Source organism: Onthophagus taurus, chromosome 2, assembly GCF_036711975.1.
Source record: "Onthophagus taurus isolate NC chromosome 2, IU_Otau_3.0, whole genome shotgun sequence".
Classification (NCBI taxonomy): Eukaryota; Metazoa; Arthropoda; class Insecta; order Coleoptera; family Scarabaeidae; genus Onthophagus; species Onthophagus taurus.
In genome coordinates, this window is record NC_091967.1 from 6,957,920 (window position 1) to 6,981,834 (window position 23,915).

Genomic DNA, 23,915 nt, shown 5'->3' on the forward strand with positions numbered 1-23,915 from the left:
ATTTTTGTGAAAACATTGCGTGAGTTGGCTGATTACATCAAAAACCAATTTCATTCGTTGTCATTCGCATGTCGTAACTCGTCGCTTTTAAAAGTCACACTTCAAAATCCTTCGTGTCCAGTAGCATGGACGAAAGTCCGAACAAACCTAACCGAAAGTCTGGTTTCATTTTGACTAAATCTAAAACTAAAGACTCAGCAACCAAAGACTATCAGATTGCGAGGCCGCAATTTAAAACTGGCGTCTGGAAGTTCATCAATTTTTTCATCCGTCACAAAAACCAGAAAAGAATAACGTCCCAAAAATCGCTCTCCCCCGTTCTTTTTAATGCGAATAGAGATTTCTTGGAAGATAACCGATTGAGAAACGATTATGAGTTTTGTCTTGTTTCAGAGGAATTAGGTGATCAATCTAAACCGTTCGATAAAGAATTGCTTATGGAAAATGAAAAGATTGAAGGCGAAACTCCTTCGCGAAGAAACGCACAAAATAAAGCGGACGCAAAAAAGTTTTTTAATAAAATGAATATGGAAGGTCTTATGGTAAATTCAAGTTCAAATTATTTTTTTATTTTTGCCTAATTTGTTTTGTTATTAGAAATTATTTGCTGATCTTCATCGAAAAAAACGAGCGAAAGAACTTACTAAACCAAATCTATCCGTGCCCGTAGAAACTTCAAATCCTATTTCACCGAATCAAGAAAGAGAAGAAAAAGAAACGAAATCACCTTCTCAGACAACTTTAAAGCAGGAACCTTCAATTACGGAAGAATCATTGGTTGCAGAAAAAAATAACATTAAATCGACAAATATAGCAACCCCAGCAAATTCACCAGAACCTTCACTAAACGATAAAGATATAAACGAAGAAGATGGAACGTTAAATCTTTTGGAATGCGTAAGAACTAAATTGGCCGATTATTTAAGCGAAGAAGAAAGTGTTAATTCTTTAAGAGCCACTTACAACGAGACAAAGCAATGCGATGAGTTAACTGATAATTATTGGTCAAGAAGGGTATTTCCAACATTAGATAATGACAGTTTGAAATATGAATCCAGCTGCGATGATATTTCATCGTTAAGAAATAATTCACTCCAGATTTTGTCGGATGATGTTAATACCCAATTTTCAAAGGACTCGATATACTCAAGACAAAGCTTTAAGGGAAATAATTTTGATTTAAACCAATCGTTTCTAGAAGAAGATGTAACTTCAGAAGTTAACTCATCCGTTGCATCTTCATCTAGCAGACGAGCGATGGCGACGTACCAATTGTTGCACTCAATACCATTTAATAACTCAACCGATCAAATGAAGTTCCCCAAAATGTTATCTTGTCACGAACTAACCTCGCAGTTGCAAGATCATCCTTCCACGGAAATTAATTCAAATAAAAATGAAAGCATTGAAAATTCAAACGAAGAAGTTAGTGAAGATTTTAAAAGCAATGATACGACGCTATCTCAAACGTGTGATCGAGGAGTTGACGCTTTTGAAGATAAAACCTCTTCTCTTTGCACAACGGGCGTTGGAAGCACGGCTGCGCTTATTGATGACAATAATTCACCTGTTGCATCTTCATCCAGCAAAACGATGGGGACGCACCAGTTGTTGCATTCCATTCCTTTCAATAATCCAACAGATCAAATGAAGCTCCCAAAAATGTTATCTTGTCACGAACTAAACTCGCAGTTGCAAGATCACCCTTCCACGGAAATTAATTCAAATAAAAATGAAAGCATTGAGAATTCAAAGGAAGAAGTTAGTGAAGATGTCAAGAGCAATGATGTGACGCTTTCTCAAACATGCGATCGAGGAGTTGACGCTTTTGAAGATAAAACTTCTTCTCTTTGCACAACGGGCGTTGGAAGCACAGCAGCGCTTATTGATGATGAATCAAAATCAAATCAAACGACGGAAATATTAAACGAAGATTTGATGAATTTAGAAGATGAAACATTTAACACAACCAATGACTGCTTTGATATTGTAGCCATCCCAACAGGCAGTCAAGATATAATAGACGAAGAAGAACCGCATTTAGTTACCGACACTGTAGAAGAAACCTCCATAGACGAAGATTTCAATAATTTAAACGATGAAGACGTAATTTATGGATCTGAAATTGACGAAACTAAAAGCGATCATGAGTTGCAAGATCCAAAAACAACAGAGCTTTTATTCGTTTCCAAATATATGAATAATAGTGAAATAAAAAATGATGAAGATAAAAATTATCAAGAGAATATCGAAGATAAGAGTCGAGAGGCTTTTGAGGCCGGGAGCCAAACGAATGAGGTTATCGTTTTGGAAAAAGATGAGATGACGTCGTTAACCAAAAAAATCGAATTAGAAGCAATGATACGAAACGAAATCACCAACAATTTTAAATTAGCTTTGGATAACAAGAATCTTGTGATGGTCACAGCTGAAGATCAACTAAGAACTGAAGAAATCGAACTTATTTCTAACGATTCCAACTCGGCGAATAACATTAAACATAATACAACAGAAGAAAACATTTCAAACATTGCCAACGTTCATCTTACTGATTCAATCACTTCAGATCTTTTAAGCAATTTAGACTTAATAGTTCTTACGAGAAAAGATGATGTTGGAAACGCAGGATCAGATTCAGGAATATACATGAGTAAAAACGCTTCGCGTATCACCACCTTAACATTCAGAGAAAGTCAAGTAATCAACCAACAACCAATTGATGACAAACCGTCAAAAATTGAAGGCGAAAATGCGAGTTTTAATAGTAACATAGAAAATAATGTTGATGAAGAAAAGAAAAATCACGAATTACAAGATGATCTAAATAAAATTAATGAAGAAAGTAAAGAACTCGAAGAAATTCTCGATTATGACATTGAAACGCAAATGAATCAAGAGGCGATTCTTGAAAGTTTAAAAGAAAATTATGCTCGTCAAACGAAAAATCCTGACATGGTTTATGCTCAAGCTGAAGCCGATATCAAAACGATGATTAAAGAACTTCTTCGTGAAACTGAAGATATCAAAGAATCCATCATCGCAACGAAATTGCGATCGAAAAATTCTTCGGCAGAAATGTGCAAAGAAATTGTTGAAGATATGATTAATTTTGTTAAAGAAGATATTCCAATGGAAGCTGATATGAAACGTGGAAATGAAAAAGAAACCGTTCAAGAAACTAGCGAAACGATTCAAGAAATTTTGAACACAATAATTGGAAAAGTGTACTCTACTGTTGAGGCTAAAGCCGAGGAAAATGCGGTATCGGTAAATTATTGTTTGGTACGTAACCATTTTCATGATAAATCTAAGAAGCACGATTCTAGGGTTGTGACAGCGAATAAACTCTTCAGGGCATTCTACAAGATCAAGAGAAATTTCAACACCTGCGTTGGTCCAAAAGTAACCGTAATTAATTTATCTCCAACATCTCAACGGTTTTTAAGAAGCGATGAAAAGTTAACCAACAAAATTCGAAGATCTGCCGCTTTATTGATGGCTCTTTACGAAGAAATGAGAGATTATTCTTATTATAGTTGCACGTCAAATATTTTATGTGATTTATACGAAAGTATGAGTAAAAACGAACGGTATTTAAATCATCAACAAATTCCGAGAGGTTCCAATTTTATAACGAACGTAAATAGTAACGTTTTTTTTAATTATCAAACCATCACTGATGTTGATCTTAAAGTTGAGTCAAACGAAGAACCGGAAACGTCAACTGTACAATTTTTTGATAAGCCAAATTGTTCAACCAGCAATGAAGAGGGTTCTTCCGTGGTTTTACCGCATTTCAAAAATCTTCCAACATCAACATCAAATTCGAGCATCTATTCGGATGAAGAAGAAATTCCCTTTTCTGGAATTCTTCCAAATTTGAGATACACTTATCACTCCCAAGAAGAGATTAATAGCGATGAGGAAATGATGAAGATTGATAATAATGTTGCGGTGAACGCCGGAAGAGATCTGGGTCTTGATGTTCCCTTAACGGAGTCATTATCAATCGATTCGATCCATGCCGATATTGCCATCAACGAATCAGAAAATTTTATTATACTTAAAGATTTATCGATGGCTTAAGATATTTTAACATTAACATATTTAATTATCGATTACCATTAAATATATTTTCCATTTATAGATACATTTTTTTACGATTTGAGTGTCTACTGACATACACTATTCTGATTAATATTATCTCTTATCTTTTATACACTTCAAAAGTTAGAGTGTTATGACATTGTGTGGTATTCACCTGGTGTGTTTGCCCACTTAACAAGTATTTTTTTTAATCCGTGATCATGGAGAATAACCGAGAAGTTGATTTAAATGAACCTGGAAGTGTTGATTTTAAATTATATAAATACAGATGGGTTGTTTTGTTTATATTCTGTTTTTATTCGTGCATGAATTTTGCGCAATATCTTCAATTTAGTATTATCACCAATATCGTAAAACGGTAAGTAATAATTTAATGCGAATCTTCTTTGTTAAATGATATTTTTTAGTTATTATGATTTAGAAACGTTTGATGTTAGTTGGACTTCTTTGGTATTCATGATTGGTTACATAGTTTTATTCATCCCAGTTAGTTATTTAATGGAAAAATATGTGCGTAATTATTTTAAGTCACCACTCAATAAACCAAGAATTTTTTAGGATTTACGAAAAATCTCTTTGGGCATCTCATTCTTAACCACCGTAGGGACGTTAATCAAACTATTTTCAATTCACCAAGACAAATATTACGTAGTTTTAATAGGGCAAACATTTTGTGCTATCGGACAAGTTTTTATGATGAGTATTCCATCGAAATTAGCAGCTGTTTGGTTTGGAAAAGATGAAGTCTCAACAGCTACAGCTTTTGCTGTTGTTGGCACACAATTAGGTTGGTTATAATTATCCATTTGTGTACGATTATTATGATGATTTTTAAGGGGTTGCTATTGGTTGTTTTGTACCACCTAAAGTGGTTGCAAACCATGATGATCTCGAAGAAGTTGGTGATGAATTGTACCAATTGGTGTTGTATAATTTAATTGTAACGTTGGTTTCTTTTGCATTAACAATTATGTGTAAGTTTTAAATGTGTAACAGAATATTTTTTCAATGAATAACTAATTTGTTTAGTTTTCAGGGCTAAACCCTATACACCACCAAATCAAATTCAATTTATGGCTTCCACAAATCCAATAAAATTAGATTATTTTAAGTCACTCAAAAACATATTCACCAATCGCGACTTTTTATTTCTTATAATCGCAATTGGACTTAGTAATGGAATTTGGAATACTTTTGGAATAGAGTTTAATACTATTTATTTAAATTATTTTCCGGTAATGTACAAAACATCTTATACAAAGTCAGCTAATTAATCTTCTTTTGATATATTTTAGGAAGGTGAAGAAGATGCTGGATTAATAGCTTTGGTAGCTATTTTAGTTGGTGGTGTTGGTGGAAGTATCATTTTTGGTGTAATTTTAGATAAAACTCACAGATTCAAGTAGATAAAGTTAAATTTTAATACTCAAAATTATAAGTTTAATTTTAGATTAACAACGTTTACAATTATCTTTTTGGGATCCTTGTTTTTCTTGGGGGCAGCTTTTTTGTTAGAGGAGCAACAAGAAACGAGTGTATTTGTCATTATAGTGTTATTTGGGTACTACTTAAACAAAGCATTTTTTTTTTAAATTAACAAAAACATTTCAGATTTTTCATTTCTGGATCTTTAGCGGTTGGCTTCGAATACGCAATGGAACTAACTTATCCAGAACCCGAATCTATCACATTGGCATCTTTAAACGCAATAATTTTGGCATTCGGTTTAATTTTTGTTGTTATAGTAGACGGGTTAATCGGTGCAATCGGTTTTCTTTGGACAAACATCACAATAGCAATTGTATTAACATTATGTTCATTTTCAACATTGTTTATATCAAATAATCTTCGAAGATTAAATGTTAATAATGGAATTTCAAATTAAATAAATGTATATTTTAAACTCTCAATACACGCAAGCAATTTTTCGTCTTTTATTGGCACAATGCAAAAAACAATTCTAATAAATTTTAATATTTGTGAACTGTTGTGCGTCTGAAGATGCTAAAACTAGACTTGGAAAGTTTCGGGTTTAGCCGTGCGTCTTCAGACGTTTCGACTTTTGTTTTCTAAAATACTTTAAAGAATATTATTTCCCGGGATGATTGACATTTGTAAACAATAACTAACCTTACCTAACATTCCTTCACGGTATAATTAACATTACAAAAGAAAAGTAACCTTACATAATATTCCTTCACGGTTTAATTGGCATTGCAAAACAAAACTAACCTTACGCAACATTCTTTCCGAGGATGATTGACATTTGTAAACAAAACTAACCCCAGTCAACATTCTATCTAAAACTGGTCATCATATTGCAGCTTTATCAAATAAACTGCAGAATTGAACTGTTGATCAGGTGTAGTGTCTGATCTAGTTTCTAGTTAGTTTTAGTGCTAGTTCTAGCTTTCTTGTATATTTTTATTGAACAAAAACTAGAACTAATACTAGACTTAGAAAGTATCCGGTTTGGCCGTGCGTCTGAAGAATGTTTCTAGTTCTAGTGTTAGTTGTAGTTTTACACTATCACTAGAACTAACACAAGACCTAGAACTAGAATCATTCGGGTTTAGCAGTCTTGAGGGACGCAGGGCTAAACCCGAATGTTTCTAGATTGTTGTATATTGTTATTGAACTAAAAGTAGAACTAACACTAAACCTACTACCTGTGTATTGGAAGGTTAAGTTATTAAAAGATAATTATAAGAAAAACAAAATCAAATTGGGAATAAGATGGCCAATTAAGGCCATCGACTTTATTTACACAAATGTGTTTTACAAAACTGATGCGTTGAAATAAAACTGTACAATGTGCGCGGACGCTACAAAACAGAACGGTTCGAAACCGGCTCGAACATGTTTTGTGGTAGTGGTGACCAATCGCACGCCCGACGCAAAAGAACGTCAACGTTAATTTATGATTTTGGTGCTTGAAAGATGAGATTATAACCGATGAAGTACGAGAATCGCTTGATAGCGTCTCCACCTTACTCACTAGTAACAAAATAAAATTAAAATGAAGTACAGTAGCGACATAACAATCAGTTTGTGATGAAGGGGCTACATCCCCTTCTATATTTATCTGGAAGTCTATCGTAGCCAACTTCGTACCGTCCGAGCATCCGCCGATTTTTTTTTCGATTTTTCAACAAAAAAATCGGGTTTTTATCATTATTAAAATAAATATATTATTTACTTTATATATCTTAAATACATTATTAATATTTCTCTATTTACAATTCGATAAGTGTTATTTTCATTTAATAACTCTAGGACGTAGGACAGTAAGTTTTTGTGACATCATCACAGGTTTTTGCATTCCTTTATTTAAAAATTCCATCTTCTCGGCGTGTCGAAAAATATTACGTCTTTTTTTTTGTAATTTTTTGATTTCTTAATGGTAGAAATTCTTCCATCATTACGATTTTTTTTAATAAACACTAATCGTTAACTGGGTAAAAGAATTAATAATAATTATACAATTAAGAACAACGTAGATTGTGATTTTTTAAATTTCGAGGAAAAAAGGGATTTAATTTCAATGAAAAGGATATAAAGCGCAGAAGAGAATGAAGAAAAAGAAACAAAAACGAAGATAACAGAATCGTAACAAGCAACGATTGTGAGCTGGACTTTTTGTTATTGAAAGTCTTCTTTTATTACCATTTATCAACGACTACTTCTCCAACTGCAACAGATAATTAAAACAGAACGCATTAAGCTACATTTTTAAGTAATTAAATTACTGTGCAGGCGAGTTATTTACGAAATGACATAGAAATTTCCAGAGAAGAAGGTGTAAGTGTTTGGAAACGAAAATTAAATTTGCAGGTGAAAAGGGGTGAAGCGGATTTAAGCTGTTAGAATTTTTTTTTCTTTGAGTGGGCCACTACTTTTGGACTTTTGTGTTTTAGGTCGGTGTCACTTCACTCCGGGGCTCAAACTGTCACTATGTTGAGCTTATTCTCTGTACATCACTTTCGGCACTGTGAAAATAATAATGTATTTAGTTTGTGTTTTCATAATGAAATGAAATTATGTATAAAAAATTGTAAAAAAATAATAGTACAGGGTGGGTCATAAAGATCATTTCGTCATTGTGGGGAATGTTACTTGATCACTCTTTATTACCCACCCTGACTTTAACAACAAAGTGTTGAATTTAATTTTTACAAAAAAAAACCATTTGAATCAACAAAATAGGATAAATTTACTTACATGTTTTATCCAAATATGAGACCATAGCTTAGATCAAAAAATGTCTAAATGCAATAGTCATTAGTAAAAAGTTAGTCGCTTACACTACAAAAACCATTTGTGTATATTTTTTTACAGTGTAGTGTAAATCGCTATCTATACAGAGCGTTCCAAAATAGTCCTTCCGTTTCTTCACACTCTGCACTTATTATTATCATCCCATTTTATAAACAACGTGCACGGCATACTGGTTGTGTGCAATATTTAATTTAACACGGTTACTGTTAGTATTTGTTCACTCAAATGTGCACCAAAAACGAAAAGGTAAGTATCAAACATTGAAAACTTTATTATTTTTACTGCTTTCGTCCGTTACACAACATATATACAAGATTTCCATTTGCCAATCGAAAACCGATCGTTTAATTTATTTTTGTTTATTTTATTTATTAATTAACTCGTATACAGGATGTCCAAATTAATGGGCATCAATACCAAAACACCCTGTACGCAAAGATTTTTCCCATGAAGTTTCGTCGATCCTTATAAAATACAAATAAATAATAGGACAAACGTATAGAAACACTCCCGCTAAAAAATTACTTACTACATTTAACAGACTTTAACAACAGGTATTTTTACTAAATTTCGCTATTTTAAGAGTAAAAATTTACCGTTTAAATCTAGTAAGTAGTTTATTTCATTTTTTATACAAGAATTTATGTATAGTGTTTTCAAATTTATTCATTAGTTTAAAAAAAAACAAACGTTAAGGGTTAATCGATTCTAACATACTCATTCAATATATGTATGTATAAATAACATGCTGTTTAATAATTTTTTGTTACCTATACAATATTCTTAATGTTCTTCATTGCCAAATATAACCAAAATAATTATTGAATGTAATCAACTTGCCTGTTTATATTCCGATGAGAGTCAATCATTTCAATTTGATTAATAAACATACACACTAAATCTTTTTTATATTTCTTTGAAGGGGCCTTGTTAAATATGCATTCGATATTTAAGTAAATTATTTGTTTTGGAGAAATAAATTAAGATTAATTGGGAAGAAAAATTAAAAAATAAACATGCATAATTTTATGGATTTTGGTTTGATATTAACTCCTAAGTATCAATAGATTTATAAGATGTTTATAAAATTTTCCACATCCGTCTGATATATTTTTTGTACTAATTCCTTTATGAACTTTCAACGATTTGAAACGATATGTAATTAAAGAAAATTGCGGTAAAATCGGTTTAATGTAAATTTTGCAAACTTGCCTTGCTCAAATTATCAAAAATTACAACCATCCTATTATGTTACAAAAAAAACTGTTCAATTACTCCAAAAGCAAGACAATTAAATATATCACAGTATGTAGATAACTAGCTGAAATCAAACTTTTCATTTATTATCATTATTCCTGTTAAATAAGTAACAAATATTCACAAAACCACATGAATTCACTAGGTTCACTTCCTTGAGTGTATCAAAACCTTCCAAATCAAAGACTTTTACTTTCACTATATAAAAACTAAAGACAGGGGATAAATAATATCAAAAGAAAAAATATATCGAAAAAATTAGCTACATTAAAGAAAAAAAATTTGTCCTCAATCGAAATCGTTACTAATCGACAATCAATAGTTCAATTCGTTAAATTTGGTCTTTCCGCGAGAAAAAATAGTAAAAGAAAATAATAAACAAAATGATTAAAAGGATGAGGAGAGAAAACATTCAACTATTAACTCACGCACGCGGGGCCTACGCAAGGCACCCGTCCGCGCACCACCGGCGGCCTCGTCAAATGGAGGCGCGGTCCAAGTTACAAGGGACACACTCGCAATACACCGAAAAACACCGCCCACATCAATACAATCCAGTGCACAGTGTAAATGGGGCTCTCACCGTCTGTGAACTTCCTCGCGACGAACTTGAGCGTCTCGTCCAGCAGGATTACAGGTATCGAGAACTTCATCACCGTCACCCACTCTTCCACGGTCAGTGGACACACTTGGAATACCGCCTAATTTTTTTTTTTAATTAATTAATGTAATTCAAAATTAATTGAACAACAACATACCGAAAGTACCTCAACGTACAAAATGACGAAGTGCAAACTGAATGAAAGAGCCATGGAACCAATCAACCATAAATTACTCCATGGTGGCATAGCGATAAGTGATTGATTTTCTGATAAGCTAAGGAAAATGTTTCAAAAAAATTTTAATATTTTAATTTTTTCAATTACCTGTTCATAGCGTTTAACATTTCAATTGTAACCAATACAGATAAAGCCATTGTCATAGGATGTGGATCAGTAAACACTTTACAATCAACTCCTTTGAATTCTTCCACACCAGGCATGCAAGATAAGTGATGAGTCTTTAAACAAAAAAGTTTAAATATTAAATCTCTCAAAACTTATTGACTTTACCAATTGCCAATAGCTCATTTGTGGACCATACGGTGAAAACATGAACCACCAAGCGGCAGCACCTACGGTAGCGGCTCCTACATATCCACCAATAGCCATATACCTAAAGAACAACCATCCAGAAATAAGAGATTCATCAGCTTTACGAGGTGGTTTGTCCATGATATCTAAGTCGGGTGGATTGAAACCTAAAGCAGTGGCTGGCAAACCATCAGTAACCAAGTTAACCCAGAGAAGTTGTACAGGAATGAGAGCCTCAGGGAGGCCAAGAGCGGCAGTTAAGAAGATGGAAACGACCTCCCCAATATTTGAGGAGATGAGATAACGAATAAATTGTTTCATGTTGTTGTAGATAGCGCGACCTTCCTCCACGGCAGCTACGATTGAAGAGAAGTTGTCGTCAGCTAATACCATTTCGGAAGCTGATTTAGCTACAGCTGTACCGGAACCCATAGCAATACCAATTTCGGCCTTTTTCAAAGCGGGAGCGTCGTTCACACCATCACCAGTCTAAACAGAAACATATTTTTTAACGATACTAAATCAATTTAGTATTAAATCTTACCATAGCAGAAATTTCATTCATACTTTGCAAATATTCAACAATCTTGGATTTATGGCTAGGTTCTACCCTAGAGAATAATCTGGCTCTCGCACAAGCAGCTCTTTGTTCACTAGTAGGTAAGTCATCGAATTCACGTCCGGAGTATGATTTGCCGGTGGTATCTTCATCTTCACCAAATACACCAATCCTCCTACAGATAGCTTCAGCAGTAGCCTTGTTATCACCAGTAATAACAATTACCCTAATACCAGCAGCACGACACCTTACAATCGAATCAAATACTTCTTTACGTGGTGGATCCAACATTCCAACGACACCAACAAAAGTAAGGTTAACTTCATATGTGTAGAATTTGGTGGAGTCACCAAGATCCATCTCTTCTGGTTTCATTGGGTTATCGGCGGTGGCCAAAGCCAAACAACGAAGGGTATCGCGTCCGCAGCCGTATTGACGAGTAACATCGAGGATACGATTCTTAAGGGTGTTGGTAAGTGGAACTTTGGTGCTTCCAACTCTGGCGTGTGTACATCTGTCCAAAACACCTTCCGGAGCTCCTTTAACGAACAATTTCGGTCCAGTACCCAATTTGGATGGTTTAAGTGGTACGCAATATGAAGACATAGATTTACGATCTCTGGAGAATTCCAATGTAAATTCTTTTTTCCATTTTGTTTCGATGTCCTGTCTAACAACAATGGCAGAAGCACGACGATCTCCAGTTTTGGCAACGTTAAATGGATTCATTTTTTCAGCAAGAACGATTAGGGCAGTTTCAGTAGCTTCGCCAACCTTTTCAAAAGCTTGTTTAAACTCGTTAAAGTCAATGGCAGAATCATTACACATTATACAAATTGTCGATATTTCATGAAGACCTTCATAATCGCCCGCTTTCACCTTTTGACCCTTCAAGAAAACTTCACCAATTGGTTCGTAAGTGGATCCGGTGATTTCAAACTCTGCGAAGCTGCTATCACCACCTTCAATTTTATCAAAGATGAACATTCTTGATACGGACATTTGGTTGGTCGTTAACGTGCCGGTTTTGTCGGAGCAAATAACGGAAGTGCAACCTAAAGTTTCTACGGACGGTAAGGAACGAACGATCGCATTCTTTTTAGCCATTCTGCGTGTTCCAAGAGCAAGACAAGTAGTGATGACAGCAGGTAAACCTTCTGGAATAGCTGCGACGGCTAAAGCTACAGCGATTTTGAAATAGTACACAGCCCCTTTGATCCAGGAACCTCCATGAGCCGGATCGTTGAAATGTCCAATATTAATAGCCCAGACAGCAACGCAGATTACTGAGATTACTTTGGATAATTGTTCGCCAAATTCGTCCAATTTTTGTTGGAGTGGTGTCTTAATTTCTTCAGTTTCTGACATTTCCGTTCTGATCTTACCAATAGCAGTGTTCAAACCTGTGCCAATAACGATACCTCTAGCTTTTCCTGCGGCTACATTCGTACCGGAGAACAAAATGTTCTTTTTGTCTTGATTTACAGCTCTAGGGTCGGGTATGGCATCGGTGTGTTTAATTACCGAGACGGATTCACCTGTGAGGATAGACTGGTCAATACGAAGCGTCGTCGAAAAAATTTTTATCAAACGAATATCAGCCGGGATCTTGTCACCGACAGACACTTCGACTATGTCCCCAGGTACAATGTCTTTTGCTCTGATTTTTTGAATACCCGATTTGTCGCCTCGAAGAACTTTCCCCATTTCGGGTTCATATTCTTTAAGGGCTTCAATGGCCGATTCAGCATTACGTTCCTATCAATATTCAATTAAAAAAATGAGATAATAAATATTTTAAAAAGGAAATTGTAATTTTACCTGCCATACACCTACGACTGCATTAGCAATTAGGATAAGGAGAATTACAAAAGGTTCTACGAAAGCGGAGAATGCTCCGTCGTGCTCTTCGAATAGCGCGAGGACCTGTAAAATAAGATCGTTCGTTTACTTGAAATACATACATTCAATAGAGAGCTCGTAAAATAACCGTAAAACGGAAAGGGTATTAAAATTAATCCACATAAAACGTGAAGCACTTATGAAAGGCGCCTCGAAAAAATTTCTTTTGATATCTAACGATCTGGATAATTTTTTTGTGGTCCTAGATAGGCGAGCACCTACATTCCGGGAGTTGCTAGAGTTCCGATTTATTGCTCTATCGACCCAGAACTGGGCGGTAGCTAATAACGAGTGCATCCTGAATCAGGTTTATTTACGAATGTGAAGATGTGGGAAATGAAGGATTTTCAACCTATCATCAGGAATTCTATAATTGTGATGAAAGTTTTTTCTAGACACCTCGTTATAAACTATTATTAAAAATTTAATATTCTCGTCCAATTTCCGTTTTATAATGAATATTAAAGGATGCAAGAACCGGAGCAATAACGGTACGGAGTGAAAGTTGAATTAACAAATTCCGTTGCTAAAATGAACTTGTAATATTAAACTCAGAATAAAATCACAACTTGAAATAGGTAGTTTTACGACTGGTATCTAACACATATCATGTCGTAACAGATAAGTAAGGTTACCTACGATATTTTAAATCTAAATTTAAAGCCAGTTATATGGTCGTAAGTAGGAAACGTTTAATTATTTATTTCAATCAATCCGACTGTGTATTTACACGATCCGTTTTCACGCGTCCGTCGTCGATCAATTAACGGCCGGTTTGTTTTTGCGGCCAAGCTAACAATTTACTACAGGTTTTATTTTAAAAATCTACGTAGGTTAGAATTAGTATAAACAGGAACTTTGTGCTCGGACTTGATCAACTACCCTGGCGACAAAGATTTAAAAACTGAAATCGTTCATCAAATTCAAATTTTGGCCGCTTTTCATTCTGCATAACTAGGTAAATTGAGCAGACGTGCCGACGCTATTAAACATAAGGAAACGAGCAATTATTATTATTAGACGGTTATGTCGTATTCCCAATGTCGCTTCCCGAGCAAGCTTATTTAGGCTAAATGTCCGTTTACAAATACGTACATTTGTATAGGTTGAGTTTTTTAAAATTTTTATTTATGATACTTACAAATGAAATAATAGCGGCTAATAATAAAATCTTGACTAGAAGATCATCGAATTGCTCTAGAACTAATTGCCATATGGACTTGCCTAAAATTAGAAAATTAAAGGAAAACATAATCAATTAGTACGTTTCAGTTTAACCAAATTAGCCGCTTAAACTATTTTGAACAGAAGGGTCAAGGAAATTTTATTTCTTCTTCAAGTTCTGTTGTACAGTTTTAAAACAGTCTGTAAAGTTATTTCGGGGATCTCGCACGTAAACAGTTTAACTATCCGCAGTTCAATAAATCCGAAACATGCACCTGGTCTAATTTAATTGTGTAAAATCATAACAAAGCGGAATCGGGCGATGATACCAAAACTCAACTGATTATCCGGCAATAGATTTAAGGTAACCGCCTAACCAATTACTTTTATATAGCGTCCGTTTTATTAGGTTATCGTATAAATCTCGATTGTTTCGAGAGGTATTTTTTAAGTATTTATTATGATTCGCCGCCATCTAATAATAGACTTTAAAATTTGAAGTATGACTACTACTGGTAATGGTATTTACATTGTTCACGAGTTTAACCGATCTTCAAACAACAATAAGTCACTTGCAATTTATAACCCGCGAATTACATGATGAATATATTTAACGCCTTCATATTTTCTAAAACTGAACGGGCCAAAAAAACTGAAGTTCTTCATTCACACGTTTTCACCAATTCCCTGAAATAAACTGTTATCATATTCGCTGTCTCTTATTTCTCACGCTTGTTTTCGCGATGTCTGCGCCGGTATCTTTTTGTATGTTACGCAACGAGTGAAACATTCTGAAGATATATATTCACGATCGTAAATCTATATTTAAGGGGCTCACCAGATTTAAACCTTCAAGTATTTCCTTATTTTTAATACATTTTCTTCAAATGAAATAACTTGAGTTTATTGAAATAATTTATGTGTAAGTTTTTACTAATAACTAATCAACCGGAACTATAAAAAAATCTTTGCGCAAACCCGATACGAGTTTACAACTCGTGTAGTGACGTCGTAGCAATATTAAAAATTAATACGTTCGTTGCGTAATAAACGCATTGTGGTGCGACGCGTTAAACTGGCTTAGAAAATTTTATATTCGTTTTATTCCAAGTTATTTTGGTGAAAACACGTGTGGTAAATAAAGATAATTTTATCTCCGAATATAACCAACGCGATTTTGTCTGGATTGAGAAAATATCCGGTTTGAGATGAATCACTTCAAATCTTTTCATGTTTTTTAAAAGTTTTTTTAAAATTTACACGTGAACAATACATTCAAGTTAATTTAAAAATCGTAAACAGATTCGTAACCTCAATTTAAATAAAAATCGAATTCTTTGATAAATATTAGATAAAATCTAATATTTGAAGAGTGAAATTTATTATTATAAGCAGTTTTCCGCGGGATATACTGTGATGTATAAGAAAACAAATACTTTTATGCCCGTCTTGGTAAAATAAATTAGTTTCTTACATGACTGTTATATTGTTATTTATTACCACTATAAACTAAACCAGGTGCATGATTTTCAATAGTAAAAAAGAAAAATTAAAGAAACTGTCCCCATAAAATCCCTCACAATCCGACATCAAACGGCAACGAAATCCCCGCGATCCAATTAACTGTTGTAAATATTTAAGCGGTCCGCTTGTTCGGTTATCACTTACCCTCTTCTGCGGGCAATTCTGTAACAGAGATAGAAAACAAACAGTCAGCATTTGATCACGAATATAGACGGGGAAAAAGGTAGTGGGGAAGCTTAATAATAGACCAGGTACGCTTTTGCGTTCGCATACATTTATGTACACGCGAAAAAATGCCAAGTCCACGCTCGGATTTCATCTTTTCGGCCATTTCGCCGTCCCGTATGCAAGAAAACGAACTGAACGTGAAAAACTTTACGAAACTTAAGCAATACCATCAGCTCCGTATGATAATAGCTCAACTAGAAGGTCATTATAGACGTCACTCGTGACGTAATTGGTGTATGTTGTGTATGTATATCCTTTTGCTATTCGCATAGCATACTGAATGCCTCTAACCGTGCTCATCGTCTCGCTACAATCGCAAGATTGGCAGGATAAACTATACAGCAAACTTCGATTTATTTACACAACCAATTAAATCAAGCAAGTGAACTATCTGAACGGGAGATAGATAATTAATGCATCGAAACCTATCAATCATTGTAAATAATGTATTAGATTAATACGTGTTAGAATATTAGCCCAAGATAATAAAATATATTAAATATTTTTTCCCACTTATACAAATCTTATTTTATTTACATGAACACTCTAATTAACTTAAACCACAACAACAACTTTTTTTATAAACGGTCTTGCAAATCCTTTAAGATAGAACACGCGTAAATACACCTGAACATGCTATTTTTGGTCTTAGAGTTATAAATAAAACGACGGCCAGCAACGTGTTAGGTTCTGTTTTGAATTCTGCAGACTCCAGTTGTAAACAAAGCAGACACAAGAAGTATTTGGAACATTTTCTGTCTGAATCATGAAGACTAAAGAGGTGGCTCCACCGTCGAGATTAATTTTATTTAACTTAATCAAACCTATTAATACACCAGAGGCGGATTTTAAATAATAAACTACCGGAAACCAAAAACGATAAGCATCTGATGACAAATTAAAAAATAGGAAATTATGAAATGATAACAACTAATGCGAATTATATATTGTTTATGATTTTTATTATTTAAAATGGATTGAAAATAAAAAATATATTTAGTGTCGTTGTTTTTAGTTTCGACGTTAATTTAAAGCATGCTAAAAACTTAGCCTTATTAATTTTTGAGTCATCACTCGGAATTTATGTTCAGGGCTTCTCCACGTCACGGATATGATAGTTAAATATGACGCGTCCACCAACGAAAAATTCTAAATAGTTTAAGTATAATATTTGAAAATTACCTTGGGAAAAAACGGTAAAAGATCTGATATCCCCTGCACCAATTTGATTTATTTAATACCACTGCTAAAGTGTGAGCATATTGAAATAGCTACAAAACAAATTTATCAATCTATCAAGGGTAAAAACTAGTAGACACAGCTTCCAGTTAACCTAATGATGAAAACAGATTACAAAGACGGCTTATTCCTGAAAGGTTTAATTCGCCAGGAAAAGAGGATAGAGATAAATTACAAGATTCTAGGTAGACATCAGATACTACGTTTAGCAGAAATAATATTACAGTGGATCTACGGACCTTAATGCAGTCTATGTGCCTTTTTATAACAGATGCAATAAGTACCAAATGTTGTCAATACCGTCTAATGCAGACTCTACCCGATTTGAAATAATCCGCATACTAAGAAACGTTATTTAAGCGAGTCTGGTAGTATGGGATGATGGAAACCAATGTACTAATCCAGACTACATAACTGCGTTGTGCGCTACATGATTTGTTCGACAAAGTGATGATTTTCACTGCTATGAAAAAATTTTTAAAATTGCGTCCATGATGTAAAAGCATTTTCAGACGTTCTAACTTAGACGGTAGTTCAATGTTCTTTTATGCCTTGAAATAGGCTTCATAATATGTCTATATAAACAAAATCAACTAACGTTCCAATTTTCAACTTGTTAAAAATTCTTGCATCTGCTTGAAACTTCCAATTTCCATCGACAAAGAAGCACCACAGAATAAAACTTGAGACAGATTGCATAAAAAGCAGATACGAAGAAAACACCATCAAGTTAATGTAGTTAATATACTCAAATACTGAGTGGAATGATACTTAGAAAATACAATATAGCAAAAATGCAACAACTTACGGTGAGATTTATGTACTGATAAAGAAAGGAAAGTTTGAATAACAAAATGCCAATGAGTTGCGAACGTATAAAGATATTCATTGATTATTTAATAGAAATGAAAGTTACACCAAGATGACTGAAACGTGTGTATCTAAAAGAAATGAAAACATTATTTAAGAAACTTCAAAACGAAATAACAAATACGAATCAATAAATTAATTGTAGCATTAGTAGCTAAAAAAACAAATAGACTCATTAAACTTAAACTACGTTTTATTAAATAAAGTTGTGAAATTAACTTGGAATTCATAATTACAACAAAGCAAATAACCATTTTTTTTTATTCTGATTGTTTGCGTCATACATGGTCGAGAATAAGTGGTTGGTCATCAAGATTGACGTCAAAGAAATACGTTTCACTTTTATCTTCGTCTTTGCGGTAGTATCCTCCACGTGGTCCAAAAAGGTAAAAGTCACTAAAGGTATTTTCCTTTGAAAATCGGTTTAAACATTTTTTTTTATGCAACGTCGTGTGTGGTCGGTAGAATCGGAGAATCGCGTCGCTGTACCCTACATACGACGCAAACCATCGTGAAAACAAAGTCGTATTTTATGTAAATATTTACATGCATCTGCGGTTCGTTTTATAATGCGGAGCGGCGATCGTTTTATAGAAAGTAACTCGGCTTATTGGCGCATCGTATTTATCAAATCAACCCCGAACAATAATTATAATATTATAAACACCATGTATTCACACTAACAGGCAACAACAACTATTTGTTATCGCAAAGGATCTTTTGAAAATAAAAACACGCTATTATTGGGTAAAAGTTAAACTTTTTTTCTTTTTTAGACGATAACGTGACCTCGAGCGAAGGCACGCTAGAACGTACGCTTGGTTCAAAGGAGCAAGCAATTTACTTTTAAAGCGGCATCTACTTTTCATGGATTGTAAAGTTCAAAACACCGCAACACTGCACCTTGTTAAAGTTTTCTTAACATCTGCTCGCGTACGGAGAGGTTGGAATAAATCAATTGCTCCCCTCATGCTTAACAGGTTAATTGCATTAAGCATTAAACCAATTAGAAGAGTATGCTTCGGAAATGTGGTTAGAATAAGAAGAAAAGTGTGTCATATTTTCTGATGATTTATTATTTAGCGGGATGAGTTGAAGTATTTATTGCATTAGATTTATAACTGATAAGATGATGTTATCCACTTCAACTCATTTTGAAATATTTTTAAAAAAAGCTTCTTTAAAAGTGTTATCACAACCTTCAACAAAAATAGCAGAAATATTTTATTAATGAAATATTTTATAATTTTGGAAAATCAAACAAAAGTTAATCACAAAAATAAGAGAGGATTCATTCAAAGAGGCATTATCTTATCTGAATACACATAAACATTGTCTATTTGTCAAAATCAACAAAAACGATCATAATTAGGAACAATGTCCTAAACAAAACAATAAAAAAATCCTCAAGAAGATGCAAGATTTCTATCTTATCAATAGCATGTAAACATTGTCTAACTAATCCTGTATTATTCACGTTTGTGAGCACAAGGAATTGCTACTTATAGATATTGCACAAGTTTTCGAGCGTGGATTTGAGTTTTTCGATGGCACATTTTGTTTATAATCGCTAATAGGTTGTGCCACTATTCGACGATGTGTTGTACAAATAAATGTACAAAAAAGACTTACCATTAGGTCCATATTTTAGTTGATTACGCTTAACCTGGTCGGGCGTTAATCCTCTTTCTGGATCGGTGCTGAAGTACGTCAGAACCTCCTCGACGGTTTTTGTATGGCCGTCTTCCATTGCGTCTTAAAGATGGTACTAAAAGAAAATTAAATTATAACAATTTAAATGAAATACAAAGGAATTTTCAAATTATGAGAAGTGAGGTTATGTCTCCTTCGCCCTAAAATCGAATGATTTTGATTAATGTAAATTTATTGTTTAGTGTAATAAGTCGATACCGTGTTGAAAAACTATTTGACAATAGAAATTGCTTTGTAACTCGACGTGTTTTATGGTAATGACGTGTATCGTGGATAAAAAGTAACCTCAAACGGCACATGGTTCGACTTACCGTCCTTTAATTCGCGAACACGGAACGAATGTTAATTAAGTGTAAGTAATCCTAAGAAGCACTAAGGCAACGTCTGTGTCAGTCGGCACTTGGTTAACAAGAAAATTATCTACCGGAGACGCCGCGTAAAGTCTTCGCAAGCGACATTTTACAACTACTGCTGACTTCTACGAACGGCTGACAGTTGTACGAGTATAACTTAGAGCGCCATCGCGCGGGCGCCGATTTAAATAGACGAAGGAGAGTGTATTTTGCGATTTTATTTTAAGAAATATACGTGTTCCAGGTGGTAATGGGCGTCTCGAACAACGGGGGTTCGAATTTGAACTGTTACGCACTAATAGTGCGTCAATACCGAAGAAAATTCTCGAAAATTTTTCTTTTTACTGGTAGGTTTACGAACTACTCATGTGGACACATCTGATTGGCTCGTTGATATAACAAAATGACGCGCGAATTTTAAATTATCAAATTCTTTCTTTTCTAACTTCAAAACAATTCAATTAAATAAAATGACTATTTAAATAACATAATAAATTTCTTTTTCAAATTATTAATAAAGAATGTTTAAGAAATAACCAGAAAAGAGTAAATATTAGTACTGATTAACTTTTTGGTAATACAATAAAATTTTTGTGGGTTATTAAAGTTTAGCTTGTTATAACAAAGAGAAATATACCATTAAAATAACGATATGTTTAAAATACTTGTCTGATTTAATTTGAATTAGAGTTTAAAATTTATGGCACCTACTAGAAATTGTACCAATTAAATTTTTTGCAAAAACAGTTAAAGTATGGATTATTTTTAAATGATATTTTTTTCCCACAGCTAATTTTGTAAAAACGACGTTTCGATCGTTCGATTTGGCCCATTAAAACCATTCTCTGTTTATTTTTGGCGCTCGGCAAAAATCCGTCTGCGGGCGGTATTTTTAAAATTTTGGGCAGTAGTCGAAAAGTTTCGTCTGCGCCGGGCTTGATACAGAAATGGCAGCAGTTGCGGTTTTTGAGATCTGTACGGACCGCACTCTGCCCGGATCGGGCGGCCTGCCAACAACCAGCAACCGTTTTTAGCACATCACCGGCAAGACTCTTCTAATTATTTTGGCAAGAGTGTCTGAATGCTCCTCAATCTGCCCGTCCACTTTATGACAGTTTATGATGATGGTGAAAAATAATCCAAAATGTATTCCAAAAACATCTCAAAATTACATAATGATGCAGAAATGAAAAAATTAAACCACCCCAAAAAAAACCAACGTTTTTGATTCACTTCTAAGAAATTTAACTTTTTAACACGTACTCATTTTTTGACACTGTACCACTTTTCTTTTATAAATTTAATGTAGAAACTTACCCTTTGTCGTTTACACAAAAAAATCCAAATGTGGGTTAACCGGTTGTCCCGGAACAACTGTATTAAAATATGTATCACTGGTTATTCGTTATGATGCAAAGAAGGAAAATAAAAAGAAAAAAACACTAAGAGGCCTTAGCCCCCATTAGATGTTCCGAAGGGAAAACCAACGAGAACTACGCTTCAAGACGTACGGCCGACGATGTAGTGGCCCTGTTGCTTTTATAAGCTCGGTGCCTACCTGTGGTAAGACGACGTCTCTGGAACTCTGCCAAAATGTCTCCCTTCTCTATCAGTCAACCACTTGCAGTGCATTTTGCTTCTTAACCTAATACCTTAAACTATTTTTTAAGGCACTCTATCAAAAAAGCTATCTAAGAAAGTAGCAATAACAATTTAGAATCCAAAATGTAATTCAAGAACATGTTGTATTAATTAATAAAATCCTAAGCAAAGTAGAATTAATTTTTTAATGACATCTAATTTATTTTAGATTAGTAGACTACATTACAGCGGTGATATAAAACAGTTAGAACATTAATAGATGCCTTTATGAGTGTAACAAATATTTTTAATTTTTTTTTAAACCAATTTCCTTCTATTTGGAAAATTGATAATGTCATCTAATGTAAGTTTTTGTTTCTGCAAAAGATGGTGAGGGACATTTAGCTCTCAATTCAATAAAGTCGGTACTAGATGTTATCCTAGAACTGAAAAGTTTTTGCAAGTACTTTTCAAGTATTAATCTAACACTTGTTTAACACAATTTAACACTTGTATCACGAGAGGTTGCATCTATGATTGCCAACTGAATAAAAATCCTTGTTTATGTCTGTTGTTTTCTAATGGGTGGACTTTCACTATTTGAAGCTTTCGGGTATGCACATTACGTGATATGTCCTAAGCACTGGTTGAGTCATCGTTGGAAAATGACAAAATGCGAAAATTACATTGTCTTACAAAAAGTGTCTTGTAAAGTTGTCTTATAAAAACAGATGTATTCTCGGGATTAATAGGTGGCTATATGACTATAATATAATATATCATAGGGATATGAAAAGACAGAATCGCCAAAATTCAAGCACGAGATTGTGATGAATTTAATGTTTCGCTAAATTCTTTTCGACTATTTTTACCATGATGGTACATGCTAAACGAGGAATGCGATCAAAAATGCTTAATAATGAGTAATAAATTTCTCTATGTTGTAAATAAATTGTAAACAGTCACTGTCCTTGTAATAATAGTTGGTTCAATAAATATCTTGGGCGTCCATAAAGTGATGATCGGTTAGGCGTTTTGTACAAAGATTGAGTCAGTAAAAAAACAAATATCCAAATGAGATCAAAATGAACTACAAAGTCTTTTTCTGTGCAGAATGAATACATTTCACAAGCATTGTTGGGGGAGATGCTTGAACATCTTTGGCTGTTTCTGCATTGCTGCATAGAATGTAATTGGTCGACACCTCTCAATGTTTTATTATCGTTTAATCAGTACAATCAGGACACTCACGGTATTATTCAAATATATTTAAACCATATTCAACAGGCACACATATTTCTTATCCCACCATCGCAGTGCAACATCGGTTAGGCTTAATGATTCCATAGTTATCCGTGTTTGGTTTTTTTAGTAGTAACTCATTAAGTACAGGAGATACCGATAACCTTGTTTTTACAATGATTTGATAACTTGACAAGATTGACCTTGATTTGCTCAACGAGTGCGTGAACAAAAAGAAAAACGGCTGATGTTTGTGTCCATCTCAGTGACGATGGAAGACTTCTATCTAGACTTCTAGAAGTCTAGACATTTAGACTTCTATCACTTAAACCTAGATTCATCTATTACTACATGGATCACACCAGTGGTGATAGATCCAGGGAAAATAACAATGGAGTAGCAGGGGAGAGAACCTAAAAACTACTTTACTTACACACTTACATGTGTATACTCAAAAATTATAAATTGTGTCATAAAGAATAATTGCATTTGTTATCCGGGGAGTTTTTTTGACTTTAATAATCTGTCATTTAATTTGCTTAATCGTAATTTAATGACTGATAATATGCAAAATAATAATGATATAAACGTTGATTTAATCATCCTGGAACAAACTGACATCTTTAAGCGATTAGCTCATGAACCCTCTTTGGCGCTATATAGAATACAAGAAAATGTTAGGTTAAGCGTACCAAAATTAGTAAATGTCTGGAATAATACAAAACGAAGTTCAGAGGAGTTAAACAAAGTTGAGTTTGGATGTAA

The 23,915-nt window shown here is 33.9% G+C and overlaps 3 protein-coding genes and 1 long non-coding RNA gene across 8 annotated transcripts; 3 read left to right on the forward strand and 1 right to left on the reverse strand.

The window, feature by feature from the left end:
• The first annotated feature begins 52 nt into the window (after nucleotides 1-52).
• Nucleotides 53-4,150, forward strand: LOC111427197 (uncharacterized). Of its 2 annotated transcripts, XM_023062205.2 has the most exons (3): nucleotides 53-542; nucleotides 598-3,267; nucleotides 3,327-3,440. In XM_023062205.2, the coding sequence occupies exons 1-3, from the start codon at nucleotides 126-128 to the stop codon at nucleotides 3,342-3,344; spliced, it is 3,105 nt and encodes a 1,034-aa protein (XP_022917973.2). In that variant the 5' UTR covers nucleotides 53-125; the 3' UTR covers nucleotides 3,345-3,440. The 2 variants fall into 2 exon arrangements, with proteins under 2 accessions (XP_022917973.2, XP_022917971.2); XM_023062203.2 differs by having other exon boundaries at nucleotides 54-542; nucleotides 598-4,150.
• Nucleotides 4,151-4,225: 75 nt separating this feature from the next.
• Nucleotides 4,226-6,017, forward strand: LOC111427200 (choline/ethanolamine transporter flvcr2a-like). The gene is made up of 8 exons (XM_023062212.2): nucleotides 4,226-4,465; nucleotides 4,515-4,617; nucleotides 4,666-4,894; nucleotides 4,944-5,081; nucleotides 5,137-5,342; nucleotides 5,403-5,509; nucleotides 5,558-5,668; nucleotides 5,719-6,017. Exons 1-8 carry the CDS (start codon nucleotides 4,308-4,310, stop codon nucleotides 5,990-5,992), a joined length of 1,326 nt encoding a protein of 441 aa, XP_022917980.2. The 5' UTR covers nucleotides 4,226-4,307; the 3' UTR covers nucleotides 5,993-6,017.
• An 815-nt stretch (nucleotides 6,018-6,832) lies between these two features.
• Nucleotides 6,833-21,848, reverse strand: LOC111427198 (ATPase sarcoplasmic/endoplasmic reticulum Ca2+ transporting SERCA). Of its 4 annotated transcripts, none has more exons than XM_023062208.2 (11): nucleotides 21,645-21,848; nucleotides 19,894-20,029; nucleotides 16,069-16,086; nucleotides 14,378-14,460; nucleotides 13,156-13,260; nucleotides 11,320-13,092; nucleotides 10,755-11,264; nucleotides 10,569-10,702; nucleotides 10,401-10,518; nucleotides 10,226-10,343; nucleotides 6,833-7,798 (listed from the first exon to the last, which is right to left on the reverse strand). In XM_023062208.2, exons 2-11 carry the CDS (start codon nucleotides 20,009-20,011, stop codon nucleotides 7,770-7,772), a joined length of 3,006 nt encoding a protein of 1,001 aa, XP_022917976.1. In that variant the 5' UTR covers nucleotides 20,012-20,029; nucleotides 21,645-21,848; the 3' UTR covers nucleotides 6,833-7,769. The 4 variants fall into 4 exon arrangements, with proteins under 4 accessions (XP_022917976.1, XP_022917977.1, XP_022917974.1 ...); XM_023062209.2 differs by having other exon boundaries at nucleotides 6,833-8,096; XM_023062206.2 differs by lacking the exon at nucleotides 6,833-7,798 and having other exon boundaries at nucleotides 8,633-10,343.
• Nucleotides 20,609-22,105, forward strand: LOC139428940 (uncharacterized). Its single transcript, XR_011639621.1, has 2 exons — nucleotides 20,609-20,674; nucleotides 21,117-22,105. It is a non-coding gene; the product is annotated as an uncharacterized lncRNA (long non-coding RNA).
• Nucleotides 22,106-23,915: the final 1,810 nt, after the last annotated feature.

Bases quoted from the DNA above. Each gene is read 5' to 3' on its own strand.
- LOC111427197 (XM_023062203.2), top strand. From the start codon at position 126: ATGGACGAAAGTCCGAACAAACCTAACCGAAAGTCTGGTTTCATTTTG. The intron at 543-597 runs GTAAATTCAAGT...TTTTGTTATTAG, and splicing joins TGAATATGGAAGGTCTTATG to AAATTATTTGCTGATCTTCA.
- LOC111427200 (XM_023062212.2), top strand. From the start codon at position 4,308: ATGGAGAATAACCGAGAAGTTGATTTAAATGAACCTGGAAGTGTTGAT. The intron at 5,343-5,402 runs GTAATGTACAAA...GATATATTTTAG, and splicing joins TTTATTTAAATTATTTTCCG to GAAGGTGAAGAAGATGCTGG. The intron at 5,510-5,557 runs GTAGATAAAGTT...GTTTAATTTTAG, and splicing joins GATAAAACTCACAGATTCAA to ATTAACAACGTTTACAATTA.
- LOC111427198 (XM_023062206.2), bottom strand. From the start codon at position 20,011: ATGGAAGACGGCCATACAAAAACCGTCGAGGAGGTTCTGACGTACTTC. The intron at 11,265-11,319 runs GTAAGATTTAAT...GTTTCTGTTTAG, and splicing joins TGAATGAAATTTCTGCTATG to ACTGGTGATGGTGTGAACGA. The intron at 10,703-10,754 runs GTAAAGTCAATA...TTTTGTTTAAAG, and splicing joins AAATGAGCTATTGGCAATTG to ACTCATCACTTATCTTGCAT.